Raw genomic sequence first — 27,469 nt, 5'->3', positions numbered from 1 at the left:
GTGTGACCTCCAAAGTCGGTGATTTGCAAGTCAGTGAAGAGCAAGTGTTTATTTAAGTTTTTCCCTGGTAGCAATCTGTGCCTCAGTTTCTTTACCTATAATAAGGGAAAGGTAATGGCACCTACTTCACCAGGTTGCTATGAAGATGTAGTCAGTCAACATTGGCAAAGTGCTTAGCCTAGTACCTGATATGTAGCAAGTACAACAGTAAGTATCAAATACATTGAAACTTGCAACATATTTCGTTATTCATTTTATCCATGTAAAGCAGAACAGGGTGCAGGAGGCCAGGAACCATGGAACAGGAGTAAGGCACCAAAGGAGTTTTATTGTAATGCCAGATTTGTGGGACCCCAATAGACCTCCAGGAGCCGAATCCGATGCAATCACACAAGAATCTTTATTGCAAGCTCGAGCCTGGACTCACAACCATTCCCAACGCAGTGGTCCCAGGGAGTGAGTCCTGGTCCTTTGTCCAGTGAGATTTTATAGGTTTGGGGGGATACTCTAAACATCACAACATCACACAACAAATCATTCCATACTGCGAGAAAGTCAAACAACAACTTTTAACATTGATTAGCACATTCACTGGCGGGAACAAGTTGGGTAGGGGTGATTGGTTAGTACAAGAGGGGGATTCCTTTGAACTGATTGGTTTAGGCCACGAGGGGTGTACGTTCTAAACTACATGCTTTCCCAACATGTTATCAACCACCATAAACTACTGGGGGGTCATCTGGCATCCCAAGTATTTTCCCTGTTTCATGCTGATTGGAGGTTGCTAGTGGCGTTGCTATGGGTCCTTACCTAGCCTGACTGAGTCAGGGACACCTAGCACTGCAGATCTCTCCTGTTATTTACAGACAAACAACTCAGCAGGGTGGCTATCTGCCTAGGAGTGCTCTGTGGGTTTTTCCAAGGACAAGTGTCACGCCCCCTTCCTTAGGACAGGCCTTGAGGTAGAAGCTGCTGTTATTTATTTATTTTAAAAAATGGAGTCACATCAGTTTCTCATTATTGGGAAGGAGGGGTGCTCCCGGGTGAGGTCCACGGGTCCAAGAAAGTCTGCTTGCCCCGGGCGAGAACAATGCCTATATAGGTCACTAGAGGCAGGAGGGCCTAGGCCAACTAAATTGTGACTACTGTTATCAGGTTGGTCCAGCAAAATTTAGGGGCCAAATTTAAGGGCTGGGTCTCTTCAGCCAAGTGAAAAGTCTCCACCCATGGCCACCCTAGGATGGGGAGGGGGCAGGGGGAGGGAAAGGGAAGGGAAAGCTGCAGGCCGGACCATCAACAAGGAGACAGAAATCACAGAGTGAAGGACATAACAACTGGATTAAGCCATGTGATGTTACGTAATGTTACGATTCTTTTACGTGCATTTCTCCCTCGATCCCCATGTCACTGCAATGAGGGAACACCATTGTTGTCCTCATTGGACAGACAGCTGAGGCCCAAGAAGTGAAGCAACCTGCTCGGGACAGTAGCTGACTAGTGGTCAAGAGAGGTCGCTAACCAGGGTCCATCCATCCTCCTCCAGAGTTCACACACTTCCTCCTGCCCACCCCACGCCACCCAGTCCCTTGGTCTCTCCGTACATCCCCAGCCTTACCTGAGAGATGCTGGGTCCAGGAGACATGGCTCCGAGAGAAGAGGCCCGAGGATAGGGAGGCTGGAAAAGGGCAAGATGTGAATGGGAGAGGGAGGGGCCGCCATGCTCTGGGGACAGTGGGGAATGAATTGTGAGTGGACAGCAGAGATGTTCTGACTGGACCCAGTGTTAACAGCAAAGAGCCCAGAGATGAGAGCAGCAAGGAGATGCTGGGGAAGCCTCAGGGGACCTCTGAGGGGGTCTTGGAATTTCCCTTGTAATGTCTGCTTAGATAGCTGTTCCCAAGCTGGGCTGCTCCACCTTGGAAGCTCTGGAGTAGTCAATGCCTGAGAAAAGCTCCTCAGTCAGAAACACAGGAGGGTAAATGGAAAGACTCCACGTAGGTCTGCTAAGTACGGTTGTGCAAGTTGTGTGCTGCACCAGGGCCACCGGACAGGGGAGCAGGTAAGGGCTGAAATCCATGTTCCACTCACTGAGCTGTAGGCCATGGCCTGCAGCTGCCAGAGGAAGTGGCTCTTTTTCTGTTCTCACAAAAGTGCCCTAAAGAATGGGGTGGTCCTGACTCCACGGAAGGGTGAGCGGAGAGACTTTATTTGCAGAGGTGAGTCTGCAGAGGCAGGCGACGCCAAGGGTTTGGCACTTGGACAACTACATACTTGGTTTCCATAGTGACCAGGAGGTCCTGAAGCAAAGAGCACAGCCTGGGACCCGGCCGGGGATGAAATGCTGTGCGTGGAAAAGCTGAGCAGGACAACTCTCTGCGCTTGTTAGTGGGCTTACAAAATGGACAGGGGACCAGAGGAAGGGTCAACCCCACAGAGGCTCAGACCAGGAGGATGCAGAGGAGGCAGAGGAAGAAGCGAATTGAGAACCCTGACCCTGTGACCAGGGCCCCCACCCTGCGGAGCCAGGAGATTGGGCTCCTGAACCTCCGCATGTGGCACGTGCCCTCCTGCAGACCTGAGCAGACCTTGTGAGGGCAGAGCACCCGGGAGCAAGAGCGTGTCTCAAACCAGGAATGCAAAGAAGACAGGTGCCACCCTGCCAGAGGCACCGCCGCCCTTAAGAGTTGCCCGATGGCCCTGCTCCGTTCCCGGGTGTTGCCATTGTGATGAAAGGGAAGGAGGGTGGTGGGGTTTGCTCAGTGCCCACCAGGCGCTGTGCCAGGTATTTTGCATACACAACCACATTTCCACCTCCACCCTCTTGCTCATGGGTTCTGTAATAATGACAGCTTTCAGTAGAATAAAGGGAAAAGGGGGAAATCTTTTAAGGTTCAGCAATGTTGCTGCACTAGGAGGTGCAGGGAGGGTGGCTGGGCACCCACGGGCTGGGCACATCTGATTGTTGCTTTCCCCTCCCTGGTCATCATTATCCCCTGAGCTGTGTGACTTTCCCAGCTGCATGGGCCCCTGCAGCAGCCCAGCCTGAGGACTCTTCTGAGGGATAAGAGAAAACCTGGAAGGGAAACAGAGGCCCTTGGTTTTGTTCACCCCTGCAGGGTAGGTCTGCTAGGCCTGGGGCTGGGCTGTGTGGTCCTAGGGCCTCCACATTCTCTCTAGTTTCTTGACTGTGAAAGCAGAGAGATCTCATGGGTACCCATCACAGGCTATGTCCAAGGACTTAGCCATCTGCCACCCTCTTCCCTTTCTTCTTTATTTCTATCAGTTAGGATGCTTTTGGATGCAAGTAACAACAACAAAGAAGCCAAACAAGAATGACTCAAGCTCTGGGAATATTTATGGTTTATTGAACCATAACCATTTGGAGGAAAGGGGTCCTGGGTTTGGTGTGGTGGTTTAACAGTGTCCTCAAAGACCCATGATTTTTCCATCCTTTTGGTCTGCCCTCTCATCATGTTGGCTTTTTGATTTGGGGCTTGTTACCTCCCGGCTTCAAGAAAGCTGCCACAGCTCCAGACTTTCTATCCTCAAATACAAGCAAAGACAGAAAGCTGTGCATTAGATAATGTGCCAAGAAAGAATTTTTCTCGTGTTCATCTCTTTTCTTTAAGAAGAAAAAAGAAAAATCTTTCCCAGAAGCACCCCTACCTCAGCAGATTTCCTCTTATGTCTCACTGGCCAACCCTGGGTCATGGAACCTTTTCTAAAAGTGAGGGATGTTGGCACAGTGAGTACCCCTCCTGTGGCAGAGATGGGCAGGCAGAAGTGGGGATGGCTGCTCTGGGGCCAGTCAAAAGCACCTGGCACACCTCCCTTCTCCAGGAGTTTGTCCCACTGCTCCCAAAGAACACCTAGATGACAGAGTTCTGAAGCTGTGCGTGACTTCTCACCTCCCCAAAAGTCAGTCACTTGGTTCTGGACTGTCTGCCTGTGCAGGGCACCCTAAGGGACACCAAGAGGATGGAAATGCCCTGAGCAGTGGGCTCTGTTATACCCCATCTTTATAGATGAGAACCCAGCTCTGAAAAGTTTGTACGGTGTGTACCTAGTTAGTAAATGGTTTTGGCTTTAGATCCCCTGCTCTTTGCTATTCTCGAAACTGACAGATGGATCCAGCTTACAGACTGCTAGAGAAGCTAAGCCCTGCTCATGTGAAGAGTACCAATCAGACCAGGCAGTGTACACCACGTGCCGGCTGCAGCCCGCAGCCAGGCAATACTGCAGGGGCTCAGGGAGGGTAGGTCTCAGGCATGGGATGGTCAGAGACCCAGGGGACCCATTCATTAACCTCTATTAACACCAGCAACCGCATAGAAGAAAGTGCTCCCTCACCTGGGCAAGGAGAGCCTGCCCCTTAAACTGCCAGAAATGAGACACTTCATGGGCCAGTAGAGACAGGCTACTGGAATGGCTTGGGGTGGCTGCCAGGGAAGGCCCCACATGTCCCTCAACATCACTGGGGTGGGCTCTCAGATATTGCTAGGAGCATACTTTCTGTTGATCTTTAGTAATGGATGGCCTGAGAATGACAGGCAGCCAGGCCCCCTGAGCCCCAGAAGCCTGAAATAATGTTTCAGAGATAGAAAGTGCCCAACCCCCTGGTTATCTTGTCTGCTCAAGCCAGGCCTCTGGGATGATGATGATGCCCTCACCCTGCCCCCTGCACCTGTGCTCCCAGGCTGCGTGACTCCAGGGGTGCCTCTTACCTGGTCTGTCTCTGCAGTGCACTGCCTTCACGGCCTTACCTGGCAGCCCTCACAACTTGGATGTGCAGAGAAGGTACAGACCTGATGGCTCTCATTCCAGAGCCCCAGCTGGCAGGTCTGATTCCATAATTATGACATCAAAGCTCGGTCTCTTTGGGGTGATTTGGCTTCTGCTAGAATGATTCCCAAAGCCTCATCTTTCAGAGCTCCTTCTCTGGAATCTGGGGTATAGACGACCTGGCTGATGTGGCCTCTAGTGTTGCAGGGGAAAGGGACCCTGGCTCTGCACTGGTTCTAAATGTTCTGGCTGACATGTACAGAGGTGTGTCTGGTGGGTCCTATCTCAGAGCATTCTCTGGGCATGTGCAACTAACAAACTCATGGTCCGTGTTTTTCTTGGCCCTGTTGATGGATTCCATACCTAGTTAGGCCATGGCCAGTCTTGCAAGTTATGAATCCAAGTCTCACTCGCCATCTTGCCCCAGTACCAGACTGGCTCCCCAACAGCCTCTGATGCAGTCGCCTGTCACTCAGGAGGCAACTGCATCGCTCAGACCTTCCAGGCCCTTCCTCAGGGGTGTGTGCCCTGTCCTCCCCAGCAGGCAGGAGCTGAAGCAGGCTCTGGAGTGTGCTCCACGCCCCCATCTGGCCACGCCCCATCTGGCCACGCCCCGTCTGACCACGCCCCCGTCTAGACACACTCCTCTGATCACACCCCTCCCTGGCCACGCCCCTTGGCATCCTCACTGGAAGAGCCATCTTTTCTTTGGCCCACTGTTCAGAGCAGTGTCCTCTCTCCTTCCAGAATCCCAACCAGGAAGTTAGAGAGAGACTCCTATATTCTCAGACCACCTTCAACCTTCACAGCCTCCCTTCCCTTTAGATTCTGGCTCAAACTACAGAGAATCCAGGCACATCTCTGGAAGGACCCTCACTTCCCTGTCTCTGCTTCTCAGTCCTTCAGGCTGTACTGGGTGGCCTTCCCTGGCCCTGGTGCCTGACCAGGACTCCTGCAGGATGGTGTTGTCCAGGTGGGAGTCCTCATCAATTCACACAGGGAGACCTAATTGAGAAAAAAGCCTTTTCTTAACATGCCTGGCTCCTAAGACTGTTGTGTTGCTGTAAAAGATGTCAGAACCTGAATTGTTTTGAATCCGACTTTAGTAGTCCTAACCTTTTCTGGGTAAATGGATGCTATTTAGAGAGAAGGTCGCAGTTAGTAAATGCAAAAGAGCAAAGTACAGTAAAACAAGTCAGGCCCTTTATGACCCTCCCTGACCCCCTCCTCCTGGCCCCTTCCCATAGGGTGGCTCCAGCCTCTTCCGTTAACTTGCTCGGTCTCTCACAAGTGGACCTTCCTCCTGGGGAGAGGGCTAGTTTGCTGTCACCTTGGAGAGCAGGGCCGGGTCGCTCCTCCTGAGCAGGGCTCAGGCTGGAGGAGCACGGCAGGACCCCATGCAGCCACTAGAATGGAGTTGTGTCCCTTGTGAGTTTTGGGAGCAGAGGATGTGCAGGGGACTTGATGGCTGAAGATCCAGGAAGAGCCCCTTTCTTTGCTGGGACCTACAAGGACTCGCAGATCCTTTTTGTAAGGCAGACAGTGCCAAATGGAGAGCGTCAAGAGACAGTCATCAGAGGGGTGTTCAAACAAAAACCCCTTTATTTCCTCAGTAACATGAAGTTTAATCAAAAAGTTCCTGCTTTAGTTTCTAGGCCCTCAGCTGGTGAGGCCCCTTGAATTGTCTCTAAAGTCCAGGAGGAAATTGTTCCTCCTACGAGAGCCCCTGGAGGACAGAAGGGGATGACGATACAAAGAGTTTATCTCCAAATAAGCTCTGCGCCTGTGGCCTGGCATCGGCTGCTCTGCAGGGAAGTCAATGTGCTGCCCTCTTTTATACCCAAAGTGACAGTTACATAAAGAATTTCAACTTTTCCTTTCTTATTTTGGGGCACTGATCGATAGGCTTCCTCATTTCTTCAACAGAGACGAAAGGACTCAGTCAGCAACCCAGCCTTCTCTTCCTTGCCCATCCCCCCACCTCCCTGTCCCCTTGGTAATTTAGACCTCTTATCTCTTGGGAAGGGCAAAGGGAGGCCTAAACTATATTACCACAGGGACAGCGTAGCAGCCAAGGGAAGCCAAGATCTTTGAGAGACAGCAGCTTGAAGGTCCCTTGGCTACAAGGAGCAACAAATAGAAGGACCTCTCTGCAGAATCTGAGGGCCAGAGGGAGTCAGCAACCTTCCCAGAGGGAGGCTCAGGGACTCTACCCCGGCATCTCAGATGTCCCCTTCCCCAGTACGCACACTTGACATAGCAGCGTCCACCCTGGCTAGGTCTGCATGATGGTGAACACATAACCCTGCTGTGCCCTGGCTTGCGATGACATCCCTCAGGGGAATGACCTGGGCATTGGGGGCTCTCTGAGTGTGGGATCCCAAATCATGCTGAGAGTCAGGAGGGCATTTCACAGCTGGCAACCCTTTGGAGGTGGTGGCAGCAGCTGGGATCTGGCCTTTCCCCAGCTCAGCCTTTGACTCTGACACAGCCTTTTTAAAAAACTTGCTTAACCTCATTACCAAGAGACTGGGGGCCAGGGAAGAGGGTGTGAGAAATAGGGACTAGAGTAGAAAGAAAATTGGACTGAGAACAAGAGACTGGGTTGAATCACAGCCCTTATTGAGCACCTACTGGGTGCAGTCATGTGCATGGCAATGTAAGGCAGTGTTGTGGACCAGCACTTGTACTCTGGGTGGGTGTCCAGGCTGATGGAATCACCTAGAACACACTAAAAGATACAAATAAATTTATGTACAGATTTTTATGGGGTAGTGACCACTCAGGAAGCTCTTTCACACAAATGATTAATTATTTCACTGGATCCTCAAACTATCCTAAGAATAAAGCATGACTCATGTCTATTTTACAGGTGGAGAAACTGAGACTCAGAGAAGTTAGGGGCATCTTCAAGGCTGCAGGGCTAAAGGTTCAGAGGCACAGGGTTCCTTGCCCCGCAGCTCAGGGACCAGAGTCTGGTTCTGGGGCCAGTGGCTTCTGTTGCAGAACACAGTGTTTGGGATGCAAATTCTCAGGCCCCACCCCAGATGCCTGCATCTGCAAGCTGCAGGTGGGGCCCAGCTACCTGTGTTCTAACAGGACTAGGACTGCTGGAGGAGGCTGGTGTACATGAGCTGGAGAAGCGCTGGACTGGAGCAGGGTATGCACTTCACCTGGGATCTTGATAGAGGGACCAGGTCAGGGCGGGGCCTGGGATTCTGCATTTCTAAGCAGCTCTGGGGGATGTGGGTGCTTAGTCCATAGACAATGGGTAGAATAGCAAAGATCTCAAACCAGGACCTGTCTGGGGGCTTGGTTACAATGCACACTCCCTGCCCACTCCCAAACACTGCGCTCTGCAGGCTGGAGGTGGGGCCTAGAAACCTGCATTCCACAAACATCTCAGGTGATTCTGAAGCAGGCGACTCAATCTGAGGATTCCTTATCCAGGTTGTTCAAGCTTGCAGACCGGCCACCCAGCCTCATTTTCAAAGGTTTTCCCTTTTGGCCTTGAACCACTCATCTGATTTCCTGCCAGACGGAGGGTGAAGGGGGTGTGAGTGGGAGGCCATCTCTGAGCCAGCGGGGCCCTCAGTTCCTCAAAATAGGTCAGGAGCCTGGCACACACCAGGCTCCATGGCTGCAAATAGAAACCATCTGTGGGCCCTGTGCTTTGAACACCATTGCCCCTCCCCCAGCAAGAGGAACACAGGGCTCAGAACCCCAGTGAAGGGGTTGGGGGTTCCCTGGATGAGCCTGCCCTGCTACTGTCTGCCCTGACACCTCCACTGGGCCCCCTGTAGAGGCAAGGGGACAGCACCAGCTCCTACGGTCCCAGGAAAGGAGGCCTGCAGTACGGACTGGTTGCCAGGTGGTCTTGCTGTGTGACCCTGGGGAAGTCACTTCCCCGCTCAGGGCCTCAGTCTGTCCTATGAGAGGCTGGATTTTCAAGGCAGGCGCGTCCTTTTCTGTTCTGGCAGGTTCTGGCTCCTTGAAAGCCTTTTAGTGTCAGGACCACATAGGGAAGTGGGGCTGGGGGGGAGGCAGACATTGCCCCCGCCAGCTCTCTGCCCAGGTCGGAGGTCCTGGGGTGCAGGTATGGGGTGGACAAGACTTGTGATGGGGAGCACCTAGGGTGTTGGAAGGCTTTGAGGGGAGGAGGCTGGTCACTGTCCCTTTTCCCTGCCCTCCTGTCCCTTCACTCTCTTGTGCATCGAGTAAACATTTATCAGCACAGTTTAGAGCCCAAAGCGAAGCCCTGGGAAGATAGGAAGAAGCACAGGCCCTGCCCTCCGTGGCACCCAGCGCAGCTAGGGAGCCGACAAAGAAAATGAAACTCCAGTGTCAGATCCAAGCTGAACTCTGGAATCCCACTCCTCCACTGGTGACCCGGGACAAACCCAGTTCCAGGATGGAACGAGTGCGGAGTGCTTCACTCACAGAAAGCACCGAATGTACCTTGGCTGCTGGAGGTGGCGGGACGAGCCAGGAGCCCAGCGCAGAACCCAGGGCCTGGGTTCCCCACGTAGGCCTCCTTGGGGGAGGTGGGCAGCTCTCCTCCTGAGCCTGAGGCGAGGAGGCCCGAAGCCTTCTCCTCCCATGTACAGCCCAGTGCAGCAGAGCAGCAAGGGCCGCAGGATTCAGGGCAGAAGCCTGGTCCAGGAATAGATTTTGTCTGGCTGGCCTTGTCTCGCTGGGCACCCAGCGTCTTTGGTGGACGGATCTGTCTCCTCCCATCCGCAGACTGCTGAGAAGGTGCCTCCCAGCATACGCATGCCCCCTGGACTTGGGCCCCTGAGGGCAGCAGAATGGGGCTGGGCAGAGGGGAGGCACCCCATTCATGGCTGAGAAGAAGGAGGAAATGAGAAGAGTCCCTCTGGGCTGGTAGCCGAGCTGGCCTGGTCAGGAATTGCATGTTTGTTGGGGTGGAGAGGAGTCTTCTGGGGTGACTCCATATCACAGCCTTCCTTTGTCTCTGTTCGTCCCATCCAGGAGCTGCCAGGTGTGGAGGTGTGGTTTGGTTCTTTTTTCCTAGGAGGTGACTCTGGGGGGCCCAGGCAGAGCATGATGGACATGCTCTGGGATCTGTCCATTGTGATAACCGCTACACACCTGTGGCCATCAAGCACTTGAAATGTGCGTCTAACCAAGGAATTCATTTTTAATTTGATTGAAATGGAATTCACCTGAATTGAAATGGTCACCTGTGGCTAGGGGGTGCTGTAGGGGGCAATGCAGCTTAGCCTGCTCTCAGCACATGGGCTGGGGGGTGGGGGGCGGGCATTCTCCAACGTTGGTGTCCACTGATTTGTGCCTTCCTGGCACGCTCCTCAGATGACGTGGGTGCATGGGCAGCTTTGGGAGTGACTGGGCCAGGGGTCTGGCAGATGCCATGCTGAGGGAGGTAGCAAACCCCACCCCATTGGTGCAGCCTCTCATTATCTGTCTGTCTGAAGGGCCTCTCCCTCTTTTTCTTATTACCATTACTGTTTAGATCAACTACTCATTCAGGGACATCACGTGATTCCTTGAAATACTCATGGTGGGAGCATATACTCCCTTACAGGAGAAAAAAACACCCCCTGGGCCACCCACCCACCTCAACATTGGTAGCTATACACTTACCAGTACGTCATTGCCCTGGAGCCACTGGCCTGTACATTCTTTGAGCGTTCACTGTGCACAGGCTCTATTTTAGGCATTGTGGAGCCAGCCGTGAACAAGAGACAGAAATCCCTGGTGGCCTGTGCTTACTCAGGGTGGTGGGGAGGTGACTGAGACCTGAAGGATGAGAGTTAAGAACGTGGTGCATCATGGGGGGACTGGGGATATCGCTCAGGTGGTAGAGAGCTTGCCTCACATGCACAAGGCCCTGGGTTCAATCCCCAGCACCACACACACACACCCACACACATACATACACACACCGTGGAGAAGAGCATCATATTATAGACAAGGGTGCTGCCTCAGAGAGGTCTGGGGACTCTACCAGGGCGATGTGGAGTCTAGATTCAGATAAGGGTCACCTGGCGGCAGAGCCTACCCTCTGCGCCACGGCAGTGCCCAGCTGGAGGTGGGCTGGGGTCTTTGACTCTGCCCTGTGCCCTGCAGCCTGCTGCCATCGGCTGTGCTGTAGGGGGCAGAGAATCCAGGCAGCCGCTCCCAGCGCGCCCTGACCCCCCCAAGGCCAAGTGCCGTACACTGATCTCAGAGCACTCCAGGAAGATGTGTGGTCCGGCTTCTCTGCTGGGAATTTCTTGAACAGCCATAGCGTCTCCTCAAAAATCCTGGAAGTCAGTGAGAAGCCAAAAAACACAATAGGTTCTCACTTCTTCATTTCACAGAGAAGGAAGTTGAAGCTTAGCGTCCCCTTGGGGACGAGTTCAGCCTGGCATGCATCTTAGTACCCTGTGTTTCCTCCACGTTTCCCTGTGTCCCTCCTATGTGTCCAATCTTCCTGGACTCGGGAAAGCAGAGCAGACTCAGATGGAGGAGGACCAGGTAAGCAGCTCTCATCCATGGCCCCAGAATGCCATGGGTGACAGAGATGGAGCCATGGGTGACGGAGATGGAGCTGTGGGTGACAGAGATGGAGCCGTGCATGACAGCGCCTTCCGTTCACCCCTCCGTCCCTGGGCTCAGTGCTCCACCTCCTACCATTTCCAGGACCCTGGTGCCTTGATTTTCACATTTCACAGATGATGGCCCTGAGCTGGAGAAGGAAGGTGACTTGTCCCAGGTGACATAGCAGTGACCAAACCACAGAAAAATGCCACTCTTTCTGGATGGGCTGCCTGTGGGAACAAGTGCCCGGCAGCCACCCTGGCAGATCAAGCGGCCCGTGGGGCTTCCTCCCGGCCCTTTGCTATGGATGGAGCCCTGAGCTTGCCCCACCTGAGCCAAAGACAGGGAAAAAACAAAGCCACCAGACAAGTTTTTGTGTTCCAGTTAAAGAACTAAATTTTCATCATCGTCATCAAGAAAATGCACCCGCTGGCCACAATAAATCATTTTTGAGAGCCAAGGACAGGATACAATTTGCTTCCATGTGGGGTGTACATAGTGATTATCTCAGAGGAAGGGGGCCAGCTGCCATTTCTTGAGAGGCTTTAAGGGCCACTCATCTGCGAAATGAGAGCGTTTTCCTTCCAGGCCTTCCCCTCTCAGAGGGAGACCAGTATGGTCCTGGGCCCAGGGGAGGCTGCCAGGGAGCAGGCCCAACAGATATGAACATCTGGAGGCCAGAGCCTTTCTCTGCCTCTTCCTGACCTTGGGCCAGCCTAGTCCAGCCTCCTCCTCTTCCTCCTGGCAGAGTCTGGCCTCACCAGGTAAACACCGGGTTTCCTGAGGTCAGAGCCCCTCCCTTACAGGAGAAGGGAAGAGGGTAGAACTAGTGTTTGGAAAGCACCCATCCTGTGCCAGACACCTTGCCAGGACCTTGCATTTGGTTGTTTCATTGTATCCAGTGAGCAGGGTGACTTATTTTCATTTTATCGATAAGGAGACACATACTCAGAGAGGTTGAGTAATTAGTCTAAAGTCTCAGAGCTAACAAGTAGCAGAGATGAGGTAGAATCTATTGGACTTTTTTCTAACTCTACAAACCCTGACTACTATGATCTCTTTATACATTTGTGTAGTACTTTACATTTATGGAGCAAGTAGAGAGGGAAAGAGATTGGATGGAGAGGCTGAAAAAGGACAAGATGCATATGTTACTGGAAAGAAGGAGACTAAGAGAAGCTCTTGGCTGACATGCTGGCTCTGCCACTTTGCCCACCTGTGATTTGGGGCAAACCTCTCTGAGCTCTAATTCGTCACTTGTATACCATAGATTGTAAATGGGATGGCAGTATCTGCCCAGCTCTGCCCACTGAACAGCTGGAGGGCTGAGCAAGGTGGTCTCAGAGACAACTAGGATGTAGGTGGGTCATGGCCAAACTTTGGGGTGGTTCTGTGGATTCCTGGTCCCTTGCTGATATATGCTACCAGCAGCACAGGACTCACTAGTCCCCAGCCCAAGAGCAACACTGGTTTAGAGGCCCTGACATCCTGGTAACGAGGAGCCCAGAGAAGCCAGGGCTTCATGTCTGAAGCAAGAACCCAGAGGAGCAGGTCCTGGCAGGAGGGCAGTGGCCAGACGCCCATCCTGCCGGATAGCAGAACTCAGAACCTCAGCAAGCTGAAGGCCCAGCTCTGGCTGCAGTCCCAGAAGGGGAGCCTCCTGGGCCTGGCCTTGGCTCTTGCCTTCCCACTAAGCTGAGAGATCTTCCCCTCCCCCCAGCATCACAGAGTCCCCTCCCCAGGGAGCCCTGGGCCAGGCATGGGGTGGGCTGGGACTTGCAGGGGCCAAAAGTTGGATGAGCTGGGAACTGACAGCTAGTAACTGGAGAGAGGAAGCCTACAGACCTAAGGCATTAATCATCTCTGTGGGACGCCCTGGAGGAGGTGGCAACTGCCTTGGGAGAGCCATTGTCACTCAGGGTCACAGCAGCCCAATTGAGGGAGGGTTATTAAAGAAGGACCAGGATGACCCGGAAGCTCCTGTCTGCTATGACACCAAGGCTTTAATAAAGTGGAGGAGCCCTGCTGTCTCAGGAGAGGCCAACTAGTCCCAGCCACTGTTCCCCATTGCCCTTGACCAGAGGTCATCCCCTTAAATCTTGAAAGTCCCCTCCCAGGGATCGGAAGAGAGTGATGGCTTGAACTAGCCGAGACCCCGGGATCTGGCTTTGGGCATCAGAGGCGAAGGGCCCATTCTCAGGTCCCTTCTTCACTGCCCCATGATTTCCCTTTGAGGCCCCGTAGCTGCTCCAGCTGCAGCCCTGCGTGGCCACCGCCTCCCCAGCACAGGGAGGAGGCTCCTCTGCCTGCTGCCTGCACACCCAGGCCTCTGATCTCAGAGTGAGCTCAGCCCCTTAGGAATGGGGGCGGGTGAGTGTGTGTGTGTGTGTGTGTGTGTGTGTGTGTGTGTGTGTGTGTGTAAAGTGCAGACCTCTGCAGTGCGTGCTGGGCCTAAGCCAACTGCCAGGCCTTCAGCCTCTGGCCTGCACCCTCCAGAATAAACCTTTGGCACTGGCCAGCTGGCCCCTCGCTGGCCCCAGCCAGGTACTACCTGCTCACACCTCCCCTGTGGCCTGTCCTCTCCTCCCCTGCCGTCCCCCATCCCTTCCCTCTTCTCTTTTCTTACCTGCTATATAGTCCGGAGACAGTGGGGACACAAGTTTACAGTGGGTGAAGGAACAACTTTGAGGATGCCATGAGGCAACATGTGACAAATTGCTGGGACATTTTTATGCAGTGCTGACCTGGTGTCCTGAAACAGTCAACGACACTTAAAAAACCAGGGGATGTGAGTGTTCTAGATTAAAGAGGCAAAGGCAAGGTCACAACCAAACACAGCCCATGCCCTTTTCTTATTGTTTGGTACCAGGGATGGAACCCGGCACTTCACCACTGAGCCACTTCCCCAGCCCTTTTTTAAAATTTTATTTATTTGTTCTAATCAGTTATAAATGACAGCAGATTGTTCTTCGATTTATTGTACACAAATGGAGCACAATTTTTTACTTCTCTGGTTGTACACGAAGTAGCATCACTCCATATGTGCAGTCATACATGCACCTAGGGTAATGATGTCCATCTCATTCCACCATCTTTCCTGCCCCCATGCCCCCGCTCCCCTCCCCTCCCTCCTCTTTGCCTAATCCAGAGTTCCTCCACTCATCCCATGTCTGCCCCCCATTATGGATTAGCATCTACTTATCAGAGAAAACATTCAGCCTTTGATTTGTTTGGGATTGGCTATCTTCACTTAGCATGACATTCTCCAACTCTATCCATTTTCCTGCAAATGCCATCATTTTATGCTCTTGTATTGCTGAGTAATGTTCCATTGTGTATGTATACCACAGTTTATTTATCCATTCATCTACTGAAGGGCATCTAGGTTGGCTCCACAGTTTGGCTATTGTGAATTGAGCTGCTATGAACATTGATGTAGCTGCATCACTGTCAGAATGGCAGTTATAAAAAATATAAAAAACAATAAGTGTTCACAAGAATGTGGGAGGAAAGGTACACTCATACATTGCTGGTAGGACTGCAAATTGGTGCAGCCAATCTGGAAAGTAGTATGGAGATTCATTTAAAAACTTGGAATGGAACCACCATTAGACCCAGCTATCCTGTTCCTTAGTCTATACTCTTTTTGTTTTTCATTTTGAGACAGGGTCTTGCCAAGTTGCTTAGGTCCTCCCTTAGTTGCTGAGGCTGGCCTTGAACATGCCTCAGCCTCCAGAGCCGCTGGGATCACAGGCGTGTGCCACCATGCCTGGTTCCGTGGACTTTTGTTGAATTCACAAAATAAAATAGCTGCAAAAGACATTTTGAGGGAAATTTGAATATGGACTGTATATTAGGTGGCACGGAGGGATTTTCAGTTCCTTTGATGTGACAGTGGTGCTGGGATTGAGGAGGATATTGCCCTCCTCTGTGGGAAATGCGTGCAGCAGTAATAAGGAGGCAGGAGTCATGATTTTTACAAATTCCTTTCCAGTAATTCCACAAAAGAAGAAAGAAAGGGACTTGGGGGGAGTGAGGGGGAGAGAAGCAGCTGGTGCTCGGGAGGCAAAGGGTCTCTTTGCTGGAAGTTGGTGGGAGAGCCTGGGCTCTGCAGGCTCCAGTCCAGGGCTCTGCCGTAAACACTTGGCCTGGGCGCATGTGCACTACACCTGCAGGCCCAATGAGGTGGCCCGAGGGTCAGGAAGGGCCCTCCCAAAACCCAGGTGAGATGGCTCTCAGTCTACCAGCCACTGGCAAGAGTCCAGCAGGACGTGCTGTGAACCAGCCCTGGAAAGACCCCCCACACCAACATCCTGGGAAGCAGGCCGTCCTCTGTCTAGAACCTCCCAGGCCCATTCTGGAGGACATGCTCAGTGGAAGAATTGCCTGCAGAGTGCAGCCCCCAGGCTGGGGACTGAGGTCTCCCATGACACAGGGTCCAGTTCAGAAGCACCAGCTGGGCACAGGGGCAACCATCAGAACTGGCCAAGGGATCATCAAGAAGCATATGAGGTGCCCACCAGGAGCCTCTGCCACAGCTGAACTGGGGCGGTGGGAGGGAGGGAAAAGGGCAGGAAGTGGGAGACAGAGAGAGAGCAGGGGTTGGAGAGGAAGAGGGAGAGTGGAGGAAGAGGAGGAGGAGGAGGAGTGATGTCAGACACAATAACAGACACAGGAACAGGGCAGCTGAGGGCTCCCCCAGGGCATCAGGGTAAATGTGGGTGTTGTCAGGAGAGCCCAGGAGATCCCATCAGGTCAGTGTGCCCTGTCCTGAGCACATGGTGGCAGCTTGGCATAGACTCCTCCCAAGCCCTCAGAGGTGGTGCAGATATTAGCCTCCTTTATATAGGAGCAGATGGAGGTGGCACAGAGAGGTTAAGTAGCCTCCCCATGTCGCACAGCTAGTCTGTAGCAGAGATGGAAGTTGAACTCAGCTCCGGGTGGCTCCCAGTCCTTTGCTTGTGACGATTTCCTCACAGTCCTCGGGAGACCCTGTGGGAGGAAGGAGCACAGAGCTGGGCCACTCTGCCTCTAATGAGGCCACTTGCCCGCTCCCCAGGGCCCAGCTGTGGCTATGCTGGACTAAAGGAGAACTTGTCAAAGTCCCCAACTGCCACACCTGGACTCTTTGTGTTCTGGTGGAAGCTGAGGTGTTGTCCCTCACTAGGGTGGGCTCCCTCCAGAGAGGGACTAACTGTCCAGAAAGAGCACAAACCAGAGTTCAGTTCTGCTCAGAAGACCCTGGTGTCACCTCCTGACGTCACAGAGCAGGGAGGGAGAACTTGGGGCCAGGAGCCCAGGAGAGGCCCTGACTGTCTTGGGCTCTGAGGAGGCCTCTGGGGGCCAGAGTCCGATCTGAGTCAGGTCCTGAAGGCCGAGGTTGGGCTGGGCAGACGGGGAGGAAAAGGCTTTGCAGGGCAAAAGGCTCCAGCAAGGGGCTGGGGGTTGGTCGGAGCAAGCTCAACACCTCTCTTCCATGGGAACTGTGGAATCTAGAATGTTCTACCTGGAAGAGACAGAGTGAGTCCCAGCTTTTTCCCCTCCCGTTGAACTTTTACCAAATCCACAAACCACCCATCGTATATTTTTCATACTTTATTTTTCTTTGAATCGATTCTTAAAAATTAACCTCATAGGGCTGGGGTTGTGGCTCAGTGGTCGAGCACTTGCCTCATATGTGGGAGGCACTGGGCTCGATTCTCAGCACCACAAATAAATAAGTGAATAAAATAAAGGTCCGTCAACGACTTAAAAAAATAATAATAAAAAAATCTCATTAACAATAGTATCTGTGACACCATGGAATTGGCATGTATGTTATGTTTTATTTTAATGCAAAAGAAAATAAACACACAACTATTAAAATTAGAAACTTCATCTCTGTGCCATGTGAAGGGACCTTGAGTGACCACCTGGGATTCCACTTTGGGAATGGATGATGTCACCCAGGAACTGGACACCAGAGAGGGGAAGGGTTTGCCAGAGAGGGGAAGGCCTCAGGGCAGCAGTGGCCCACAGGCCCCCGTCCTGGGCTCTCCAGCATGACTGTTCAGATGGCCACGTTCATATGGCCAGCAGAGAGAGCAGGAGGTGGGAGAGGGTCCAGCGCAGCCAAGGCCGGAGGTGGGGAGCCATGGACAGTGGGAGACAGCCTGCTGGGATGAGGGCCCTGGGGAAGTGGAGAGGCAGGGAGGAGGGGGCCGAGCGCTGGGGAAGCAGCTTGCCCACAGCAGCTTGCCCACGGTGAGGAGTCCTCCCTGGGACTGCCCTTGGATTCTGAGCTTCCCCTTCCTCCCGGAGGCCCTTGTGGCCCAGCTCCTGGCTTTGCTTAAACCAAGTGCAAAAGGCAAATTCCCAGAGTTGGCTTCCTGGTCCTGTGGGGGTGTTCCCTTTTGTTTTTCCTCCCCTGGGGAATTTCAGTGTGTGTGTCTGTCTTGCTGGGGGAGAGTGGGGAGGGCAAGGAAAACAGATCCAAGTGCTGATTTCTGGGCCCCATCTATAAAATATTGGATTCCGCAGGCCTGCACTGGGACCGAGGAGTTTGTGTTTGTAGTAGGTGGCGTGGGAGGCTCAGAGATCTCCTCCACCCCGAGTGAGTTTGATACAGTGATTCTTGGGCCTCACATTAAGAATCTTGCTCCAAAAGGTAGTCCTGCATAGGAGAAACCTATGTTTAGGCCTCTACTCTGCTCTGTGGCCTTGGACAGTCACTTAACCTCTCTGTGCCTGATGATGATGATAATGGTAATGATGGCAATGTTGATGACATGTGGGACTAAGAGGTTTCTGAGGATGCCCTTGTGGATTAGAAACTTTAGAAAGAATCTAGAAGCTCTAACAAGAGGAGGGGGTCAGGGGGTGTGCATAAATGATCACCCCCCTGACCCCTGGCCATCAGCATTGATCTCTGTGATCACCCAGCCCCCCGCCTGTCTTCCCATACTGAATTTGGACCCTAGGCGGCAGTCCACGTGTGGTTGGTTTGCTCCCTCACTTGGCATGGTCCTTGGTAATGAAAGAACCCTACCATCTTTCTGGAAGGTGGGATGGGCATGGGCACCTAAAGCAGGAAGTGTGTGAACGCCCCATGCCAGTCTCTGCTCCCACAGGACTTTGGTAGGCACAGGGCTGGCACATCGTGGGCCCAGAATTGGTGGAGGCTCTACCCTGCCCCCCAACTCCCTGAGCGCAGGCCCCAGGGCTTGCTCACCTCCTACACCCCTAACTCCCTGGTGCCCAGCCCAGACCCTTCACAGAGCAGGGACCTGTCTGACCCTCATCTCTCCTGGCCCCTCACAGATGTCCTGGCGTCCGCAGTACCGCAGCTCCAAGTTCCGGAACGTCTACGGGAAGGTGGCCAACCGGGAGCACTGCTTCGATGGGATCCCCATCACCAAGAATGTGCACGACAACCACTTTTGTGCCGTCAATGCCCGCTTCCTGGCCATTGTCACCGAGAGCGCCGGAGGTGGCTCCTTCCTTGTCATCCCCCTGGAGCAGGTAGGTGGCCCTAGGGTTTTCATGAGACACAACAGAACAAGTGCAGGCCGGGGAGCCAGGAGACCTGAGATTTCTTTCCAGAACTTTCCCAGAGGTGTGCACTTGGACAAGCCACTGCCCTCGGTGTCCACGGGGTTCCCTTCCTGAGGGACTGGAACACTGTCTCCAAGACCAGCCCGGCTCTCAGATCAGCTCCCTGGGCATCCTTTGGGTTTGGAGCTGGAGCGGATGAAGACCCAGCCACAGGTGCATGGGCATCTGCAAAAATATCCCACTCTTTAAAAAATCATGGCCCTCCACCAAGAGCCTGGCCATTGCGTACCTCCCCCTCATCTCCGCCGCCAGCTAAAGGTCCTCTGCCTTCCGTGGATGTTGATGTGGATACAGCAGGTTAAGTCTGCAAAGCCTAGATCATGAAATTTTTAAGTTGCAGCCATTTGGGCGGAGGCCCTGGGGGGCTGTGGGAGGTCACTCAGGGAAAGTGCTCTCTGTCAGTCCTGCTTGTTTATGGCTGAGCGCCCCTTCCTGGCCTGACTCATCCCCACTCCCACCAAACCGCTCCCCTGTGGAAGGAAGGAAGCCTTGCCTCTGCTGGCTGGTGCCGGGGGATGGATTTTTTTAGTCTCTCCTACCCACAGTGGGGTATCAAAGTTCTAGAAAAGCCTCAGATCCTCTTTCCCAGTGAGGAGGCAGCTCTGAGGATCCCGAGGACAGGGCCTGATACACAGAGATGTCCCTGGAGCATGAGTGTGCTTGGAGGCGGGAGCCTGGGTCCTGCCGCTTTGCTGGCCGCAGGCTTGGGTGTTTCTCGACCTCTGCCCTTGTTCCCTGTGATGGTCTAGCAGGGATCCTAAGGCCTCCCCTGTCTGCATCTGCCTTGGCCTCAAGTAGGACAGGACAGGAAAGCTGCTCGTGAGCCACATGCCAGGCTAAAGATGTTTTGTTACTTTCTTGGGAAACTTGTCAGCTCTGCTGGTGGGCTTCTGAGATGTAGTCTGCCTCCCCTCCTGGGACAGATGGCCTCGGCTCTCTGTCTGCCTTGGGACAGCACAGCTCCAGGAACCTGGCTGGGTCTGTTTGTGTGTGTGTGTGTGTGTGTGTGTACAGGGGATTGAACCCAGGGGTGCTAAACCACTGAGCCACATCCCCAGCCTTTTTAATATTTTATTTAGAGACAGGGTCTTGCTAAGTTGCTCAGGGCCTTGCTAAATTACTGAGGCTGGCTTTGCGCTTGTGATCCTCCTGCCTCAGCCTCCCAAGCTGCTGGGATTATAGGCATGCGCCACCACAACTGGCTCCCAGCTGGTTTTTATTGGGACACAAGCCCATTGCAGACATTCTGCCACTCTCCACTTTATTATGGCTGGCAAGGGTCAAGTCAACCCCTCCCCCCATAACAGAAATGAATTCTAGGTGGATTAAAGATCTAAACATTAGAAAAGAAGGAAGGAAGGAAGGGAGGAAGGAAGGGAGGGAGGGAGGGAGGGAGGAAGGAGACTGTTAGTATGTTAGAGAAAAATGGGGACTACTTTTTAAATCATGCAAAGTGAAAAGGCTTCTGAAGCAAGACAAGATCTCCCGAATCATTAAAGAAATGATTAATAGATTAGAATAAACTTTGTAAATAATTAGAATAAACTTTGTAAATAATAGTTTCTGTACTACAATATTCCTAAACAAAATTAAAAGGAAAGCCCCTGAAAAAAGATGTCCAAATATCATGTCTCAATAAAAAATAAGTAATTAGGGAAGTCCTAGCTCCTTATAAAAAGCAGAGGTCACAGAAAACTGTGACCTCTCTCAAAATGTTTTACTATGAGTTAAAAAATAAAAAGCCATAGTGCTCTTAAATATTTAGAGTGTTTTTAAAATCAAGGCAGCTGTATTTTTTATATAAACATCCTCTCAGTCTAGTACACAGTTTTTAACACACAATAAAAGATAACATTGAATTCACATTGTAGAAATACCCAACATCTGCTTATCTTGTATTTTGCATTAAACCTGAGGACATTTTTTGCATGTATTAGGAATTGGATGAGACATTCAATAATACAGCTATGACTAAAGGTCAAAAATGCTCACTTGTAGTCAGGTGTGGTGGCACATGCCTGTAATCCCAGCAGCTCCAGAGGCTGGGGCAGGAGGCTTGTGAGTTCAAAGTCAGCCTCTGCAAATTAGGGAGGCCCTAAGTAACTCAGAGAGACCCTGTCTCTAAATAAAATGTTAAAAAGGGCTGGGGAATGGGGTTCAGTGGTTAAGTGCCCCTGGGTTCAATCCCCAGTATCAAGGGGGAAAAAAAAGCAAACAAAAGAATATTCACTTATTTTTTTTAAAAGCCACTAGTGTCCTCCTATATAAATTAGAATTTTTTTTTAAATAAAAATATTGATTACAGAAAAAGAAAAGCTACACACTTGGGTACAATCTGTGCAGTGTATCATAGACCAAAGATTTATGTCCAGAGTATATAAAGAGCTCCAGAAAAATCAATAAGAAAAAATTCGAAAGTGAGCATGAGAGATTCATAAGCAATTCACAGAAGACAAAATACATCTTTTAGCTGCTAATTAGAAAAGGTTGAAGAATCAGGATCCTCAATGTTGCCAAAGGTGTGAGAGAGCCGGTGCTCCAGGGGTGCTCCAGTATGCTCTTGGGGAGATATCGATGAGGCAACTGGCAGTGTCCATTGCATTTAAAGGTTCATGTCCACTGGCCCAGCAATGCCACATTAGGAGTTTGTCCTGCAGAGCTATTCTCAAGTGTATTTAAAAAAGAAAAATGTTTGCAGCATTTTGTAGTATTTGATTTTTTAAAAGCAAACCTCAATTTAAAATTCTTTCCAATAGAAATAAAATTTCTGTCAGATTGATTAATTTCTCAACTCTTCTCCCTAATTTCTGTAATGGTAACAAAACATTTTATATTGTTGGTAACCCTGGTCTAGAGTACAATCAGACATTGTAAGCACTTTGCAGAAAACAGAAAAGACAGCATAGTATTCTTTACAAGGATAAGTTGCCTAATTTAGAAATATGTACCTATGCATGTATTTTTATATGTACATTTTCCTTTATTTGTTCACGTTCTGTGATGCAGTTTGTGTAACTTGATCAATCATGATAATGATGGCTCCTACTACCAGTTGATTCCTTTTATTTTCCCTCATTTCAAAAAGTTTTCACTTTATGTAAGTATTCAATAATTTGTGCAACATTTTATAATAGAGAAAAATTGCAAGTCCATCAATAAGGAAGCAGGTAAACAAATTTCTCTTTGTGTGGACTCTATGCAGTCATCAAAACTGATCTTGTGACCAAGAAGAGGCACATGCCTATAATCCCAGCAACTCATGAGGCTGATGCAGGAAGATTGCTAGTTCAAGGCCAGCCTCAGCAACTTAGAGAGGCCCTAAGCAACTTAGCGAGACCCTGTCTCAAAATAAAAAATTAAAAGGGCTGGGGACGTGGCTCAATGGTAACATGCCCTTGGGTTCAATCCCTAGTACCAAAATAAAACAACAACAACAAAACCTGATTTTGTGAATCAGTCCTTCTCAAACACTCAGTCTCAGGATCACTTTTCAAGTCTTAAAAATTATTAAGGGGTTTGAAGAGGTTTTTTTTAATATAACTATCAATTTTTAGCATATTCAGAATAAAAATGAAAGAATCATAAAATATGTATTTATTAATTCACTTAAAATAACGATAACAGTCAGATGAGGTGGTGCACACTTATAATCCCAGTGACTTGGGAGGCTGAGGCAGGGGATCGTGAGTTCAAACTCAGCCTCAGGAACTTCGTGAGGCCCTAAGCAACTCAGTGAGACCCTGTCTCTAAAAAAAAAAAAAAAAAAAAAAAAGGTGGGGGATATGGCTCAGTGGTAAAGTACTCCCAGGCTCAATCTCTGGTACTTAAAAAAAAAAAAAAAGATAGCCTATTTTATATTGTCCTGGAGGACATACTTTCATGAAAGATAACTATACTTTCCCAAACCAAAAAAAGAAAAAGAAAAAAGAAATTAACAAGAAAACTAGCACAATTTCATGCTTTTGCAAATCTCTTTAATGAGAGTCTGGCTTGATAAGGATGCCAGATTCTGCATCTGCTTCTGCATCCAGCTGTTGCCCTGCGGCACATCAGGCAGCCTCTGGAAAACCCACTTGGGAGAGAATGAGTGGAAAGGCTACCAAGGTCTTTAGTGTCATTATGAGAATGTTTCAACTCAATGGATTCCCTGAAAAGGTCTTGAAGATCTGTCGAGGACCCCAGACTCATTTGAGAACTGCTGACACAGAGGCGTATTCAATGAGAAACGATGATATACTGTCAAGCAAAAAAATAAAATAAAAAAATAAGGGAGGGAAAATATATGATTAATCACATTAAAAAATATCTATCTGATTTGTCTGGAAAAAGACATTTCAGATGTTAAAGGTGGTTGGTTCTCTCCACCCTGGGAAGCACAGTGCTCTCTTTCTTCTTTTTGTTTAGCATATATTCTAATTTTTTTTAACAGGGAATACTTAATATCATGGGCTTTAGGAAAAAGTTATGAATGTGGCCTGTGTACCTGGTTGGGGGAGGGGCTGGGGTTTCAGAGCCCCCCAACATCCTCATCTGGGCACCATGAGGCCACCCTTGGCTTTGCCAGCTGCCCACTCCTGTTCCAAGGGACGTCTTCCTCTACCTGGAACATGAGCACCCCCCGTGCTCCGACATGGATGGATGTGTGTGCAGCAATGTTTTCTCTAGTCACACGTGACGACCTGCTCACTGTAGAAAGTTCACACAGAGCTGAATGGCCAGGGTGAGGGCATGATGGGGGTCCTGACCAAGGATCAGGGGGCTTTATTTAGTTTGAAGCAGGACCTGGGGTCTGGGAACTATATGGAGCAGGGTGGCACCCCCAACAAAAGGGCTGCTCAGAAATCAGGGCAGCCCTGGCCCCACGGCCTGGGCCACACCTGCAGTCCCCTTTGGTTAGGGCTGGGCCTTCAGGCCTGAAGGGGATATGGCTCAGTGGGACTCCTGAGGCACAGGACTGCCTGGCTGGTGCTGGGGGAGCCAGAGAAGGCAGGGCTACGAACCGTCACAACAACGGCAAATACAGGCCCCTGTGTATCGGGCAGAGCTGCTCCTGTCAGTCAACTTTAGGAAAGAGAAGGCCAATTATTTTAACTTCAGTTTTCTTTCTCCCAGTTTGGTAGAAATATCTCCTAAAACAGTTTGTATATTACTCAGTACATAAACACAGAAAAGACTTTGGCCATTTCTTGGTGACTACTGGTCGTGGCTTTGCATGGTCCTTATGAGCTGTGGACACAGTGGTGCACGCCTGTCCCTGTACTGAATGGCTCCAGGTCATTGTCCTGAGCCACCAGCAGGCCACGGGTTGTCTGCATTAGCAGTTCTGACCACCTCCTCCCCCGCCCTCAGGGGTCTCTTCCATCCCTTTCTTGCTTCTCTGAGAGGTTTGAGCAGAAGAGGGTAGAACTTGCCCAGGACTTCCAAATCTCTGCCCCGAAGCCAAGCCTTGTGAGGGAGGCTCAGAATCTTCTAGAAAGCCTTTCTGCTTTTGTTGAGACTCCCTGACAGCCAGCTCACTTGAGGTTTCAATATGTCTCATCAACAATCTTCCTCAGGGGTAGGAAGCTCTGTCTACAATGAGCACAAACAGCTCTAACAATGCTGGGCCTGTGAACGAACCCCAAGGGCAGCAGACTCTCTTAATTGATGCTCCCAGCAGGTGGGTAGAGCCGTCTGTCCTCATCTCACACTTGGGGAAACTGAGGCTGCAGAGACAGGCAGGAGCCACACCTGGGCAGCTCACTGGTCAGTGCAGGAGCTGCACCCAAAGCCCACTTGCTTGTTTCCCAGTCTGTGGCTTTTTCCACTGCCTGGACACTGGTGGACGGGGCAGTCCTGGGGGTCGGCAGGTCCCCAAGGAGCAGATCTGTTCAGATCCTGAAGGAGCGGATGTGTCTTCCTTGGGGCTCTTGTTCAGGCCGCTGCTGTGAAGGCCAGAGCCCGTTTTTCCCGTAGTTAACATGCAGCTACGAGCTCTCGCCTCTGGAGTGGAATGTTAGACTCCAGCGGGGTGCAGTCGGCACCCTGATTGCCTGGCACAGCTGGAGGGGCCTTATGAATGTTCCAGCAGCCTTTATCCACAGGGGCCTCCCCAGGTGCACCCACTTTCCTGCCGCACACTATCAGCACTGCCTGCCACCTCCAGAGCGAGGCTGCAAGACCAGGGCTGGAGTCACTGCTACTGGTACCCCAACGGGCACCTGGCAGGAAAGAGGAATCATGGTGTGGATGTCAGGTGTCTGGCTTCTCCCAAAACCCAGCCTAGGCTGTAGGCTTGAGTCACCTGGAGAGCTTTCAAGGGTCTAACACGCCTGCTCTTTTGGACTCTCACTAAGCCCCACAGCAAAAGTAGTTATTCTCCCCGTTTTACAGATGAAGAAACAGAGGCTCAGAGAAGTCACTTGACTGCACTACATACAAGTGGCAGAGCCAGAGTTTAAGACCAGGGCTCTCTCAGCCACATGCCTGCCCACCTCACAAAGAGTTAAGGAGCAGCATTTCCACCGATGTGCCTTGAACAGGGATACCTTGGTGACCTCCTCCCATGTGCCAGCATGTGGACGTGTCTCCTGGCAGCCAGGAGAACAGGTGTTTCCTAAACTCCAACAGGTGTGGCAGGTTGTAGGGACACTTCCTCTCTGAAGAACTGAGGCAGCAGTCCTCGTCAGCAGAACAGGCAGGGGAGAGGTTCTGCACCGAGAGACCCACGAGAGAACATCATTCCTTCAGTTAGGGAACAAGGGCCCGGCCCCCAGTGCCATTGGGCTGGTCTCTGAGGGACCCGTAGTCTTCCTATCGTGGGTTGGGCTGGTGGGTGTTCCCTGCAAAGGTGGGTCCTGTGTCTTGCTCCAGGAACCAGCTCCGTGTTGGGCAGGCGAGCTTTTGAACACATGCGTCCTCCGTGCACCCTGCCAGCAATGACAACTGACGGGCCACTCCCGCCTTCCCTGGAAGCTGGGGTCGCACTTACTTTATGCTTAGATGTAGCCACCTAGGACACAGGTAGCTGGTACCTCTGCTTTCACGCAGCGGCCCAGTCCTGGGCCTTCCCCGATCTTGTCTAGTCTCAGCCTGGGGACAGAACATCTCCCCTGGTCTCTGGGATGAGGAGACGCATCCTCCTCCTCCACCCAACCAGTGGCCCCCTCTTGCCTTCTCTGTCATCTCCGTTATCTCTGAGGCGGGAGACCTAACCAGGCCTGGGCGGTCGCTGCACTTCTGGGGTCGGTGGAGCCTCACTGGGGCAAGATTGGAAGCCGAACTCGGCAAGGCAGTCTCAGGAGAGCAGAGCGTGGGTCAGGAGAGCAGCTCAGGACAGTGACTAGGAACACAGCGTCCAGGAACAGACAGACCTCCAGTGAATCTCTGCACTGCCACTCAGGTGCTGTGTGACTTTGCATGAGTCACTTTACCCTCCTGTGTCCCAGTTTTCCCTTCTGCAAGATGACGAGGTTGGACCACATGATTTCTAAGGCTCATTTTAGCTCTCACATTCTGTTCCCTTCTAATGCCATTTTATTCAAATGTGTCCTCGCGAGTGTGCGGGTAGGCACTGTGTAGGACACAAGAATGGCTCCTTCTCCTCCTCCCTCAAGGCCCATCTCAAATGCTGCCAGCTCCGTGACGCCTTCCCATTCCAGGGCCCATCTGGAGGTAGCTTGTGTCTGCCACGGTTAAAGCCCTTCCTACATGCTCCCTTATTTTCTCAGTGGTTAGTCCATCCTTCCACCCATCCACCCACCCACTCACCTACCCATCCATACAACATAAGGTTTATTAAGCACCTACTATTTCACTCAGCGCTCCTGGACCAGGGATGCAACAGGAAACAAGACCAAGTCCTTGACCATATGGAGTTTACATTCCAGTGAGCCCTACCTCCTTGTATTTTTTGTTCATTTGTTTGTTTGGTACCAGGGATTGAACTCAGGGCACTCCACCACTGAGCCACATCCCCAGCCCTATTTTGTATTTTATTTAGAGACAGGGTCTCACTGAGTTGCTTAGGGCCTCGCCATTGCTGAGGCTGGCTTTGAACTCACTATCCTCCTGCCTCAGCCTCCTGAGCCACCAGGATTACAGGCATTCATTACCATGCTTGGCAAGCTGCCTCTCTTGGACTGAGAGCCCAGGAGTGGGGTGACTGTCAAAAGGCAGGTAGTGGGGGGGGGGGTTGCTCAGCAGGGGAGCATCAGGCAGACTTGAGCCAATTCCCAGAGTCCCAGTCCCATCTCCCGTAGTTGGGGTCTTCTTTTTGCTGGTCTTGGCAGCCCCTCTCTCCTGGGCTTGGGGGGAATGTGTGTCCTGTGGGGGCTGCACCCTCCCCTGAAAGCCCTGCCAGCAGTCCCACCTGCTGCCCCAGCTGCTCTTACTCCAGAAATTGATGACTAGTTAGCTTCATGGCTTGCGGGATATTTGAGGCCTAATATTAACAGAAGAGTGGGGAGGAAGGTGCCCAGCTCAGTGCAGGGGACTGCGGTAAAGTCAGGCTTCCTTGCTGGTCCAAAGACTTTGCTTCCATTCCAACCTC

At 51.5% G+C, this 27,469-nt stretch overlaps 1 protein-coding gene across 2 annotated transcripts in view; it reads left to right on the top strand.

The window, feature by feature from the left end:
- Coro2b (coronin 2B) overlaps positions 1 to 27,469 on the top strand; it is a 97,381-nt gene that overhangs the window by 8,764 nt on the left and 61,148 nt on the right. For both annotated transcript variants that reach the window (XM_015480487.2, XM_048793613.1), the window contains one exon: positions 18,646 to 18,846. In XM_015480487.2, the coding sequence (XP_015335973.1) occupies positions 18,646 to 18,846 (201 nt within the window). Of the gene's footprint in view, positions 1 to 18,645; positions 18,847 to 27,469 lie in introns of those variants that run through there.

Source organism: Marmota marmota, unplaced genomic scaffold (genome assembly GCF_001458135.2).
Source record: "Marmota marmota marmota unplaced genomic scaffold, marMar, whole genome shotgun sequence".
NCBI lineage: Eukaryota > Metazoa > Chordata > Mammalia > Rodentia > Sciuridae > Marmota > Marmota marmota.
Note: the sequence above shows the minus strand (reverse complement) of the source record. Positions and strands in the feature narration are given on the sequence as shown.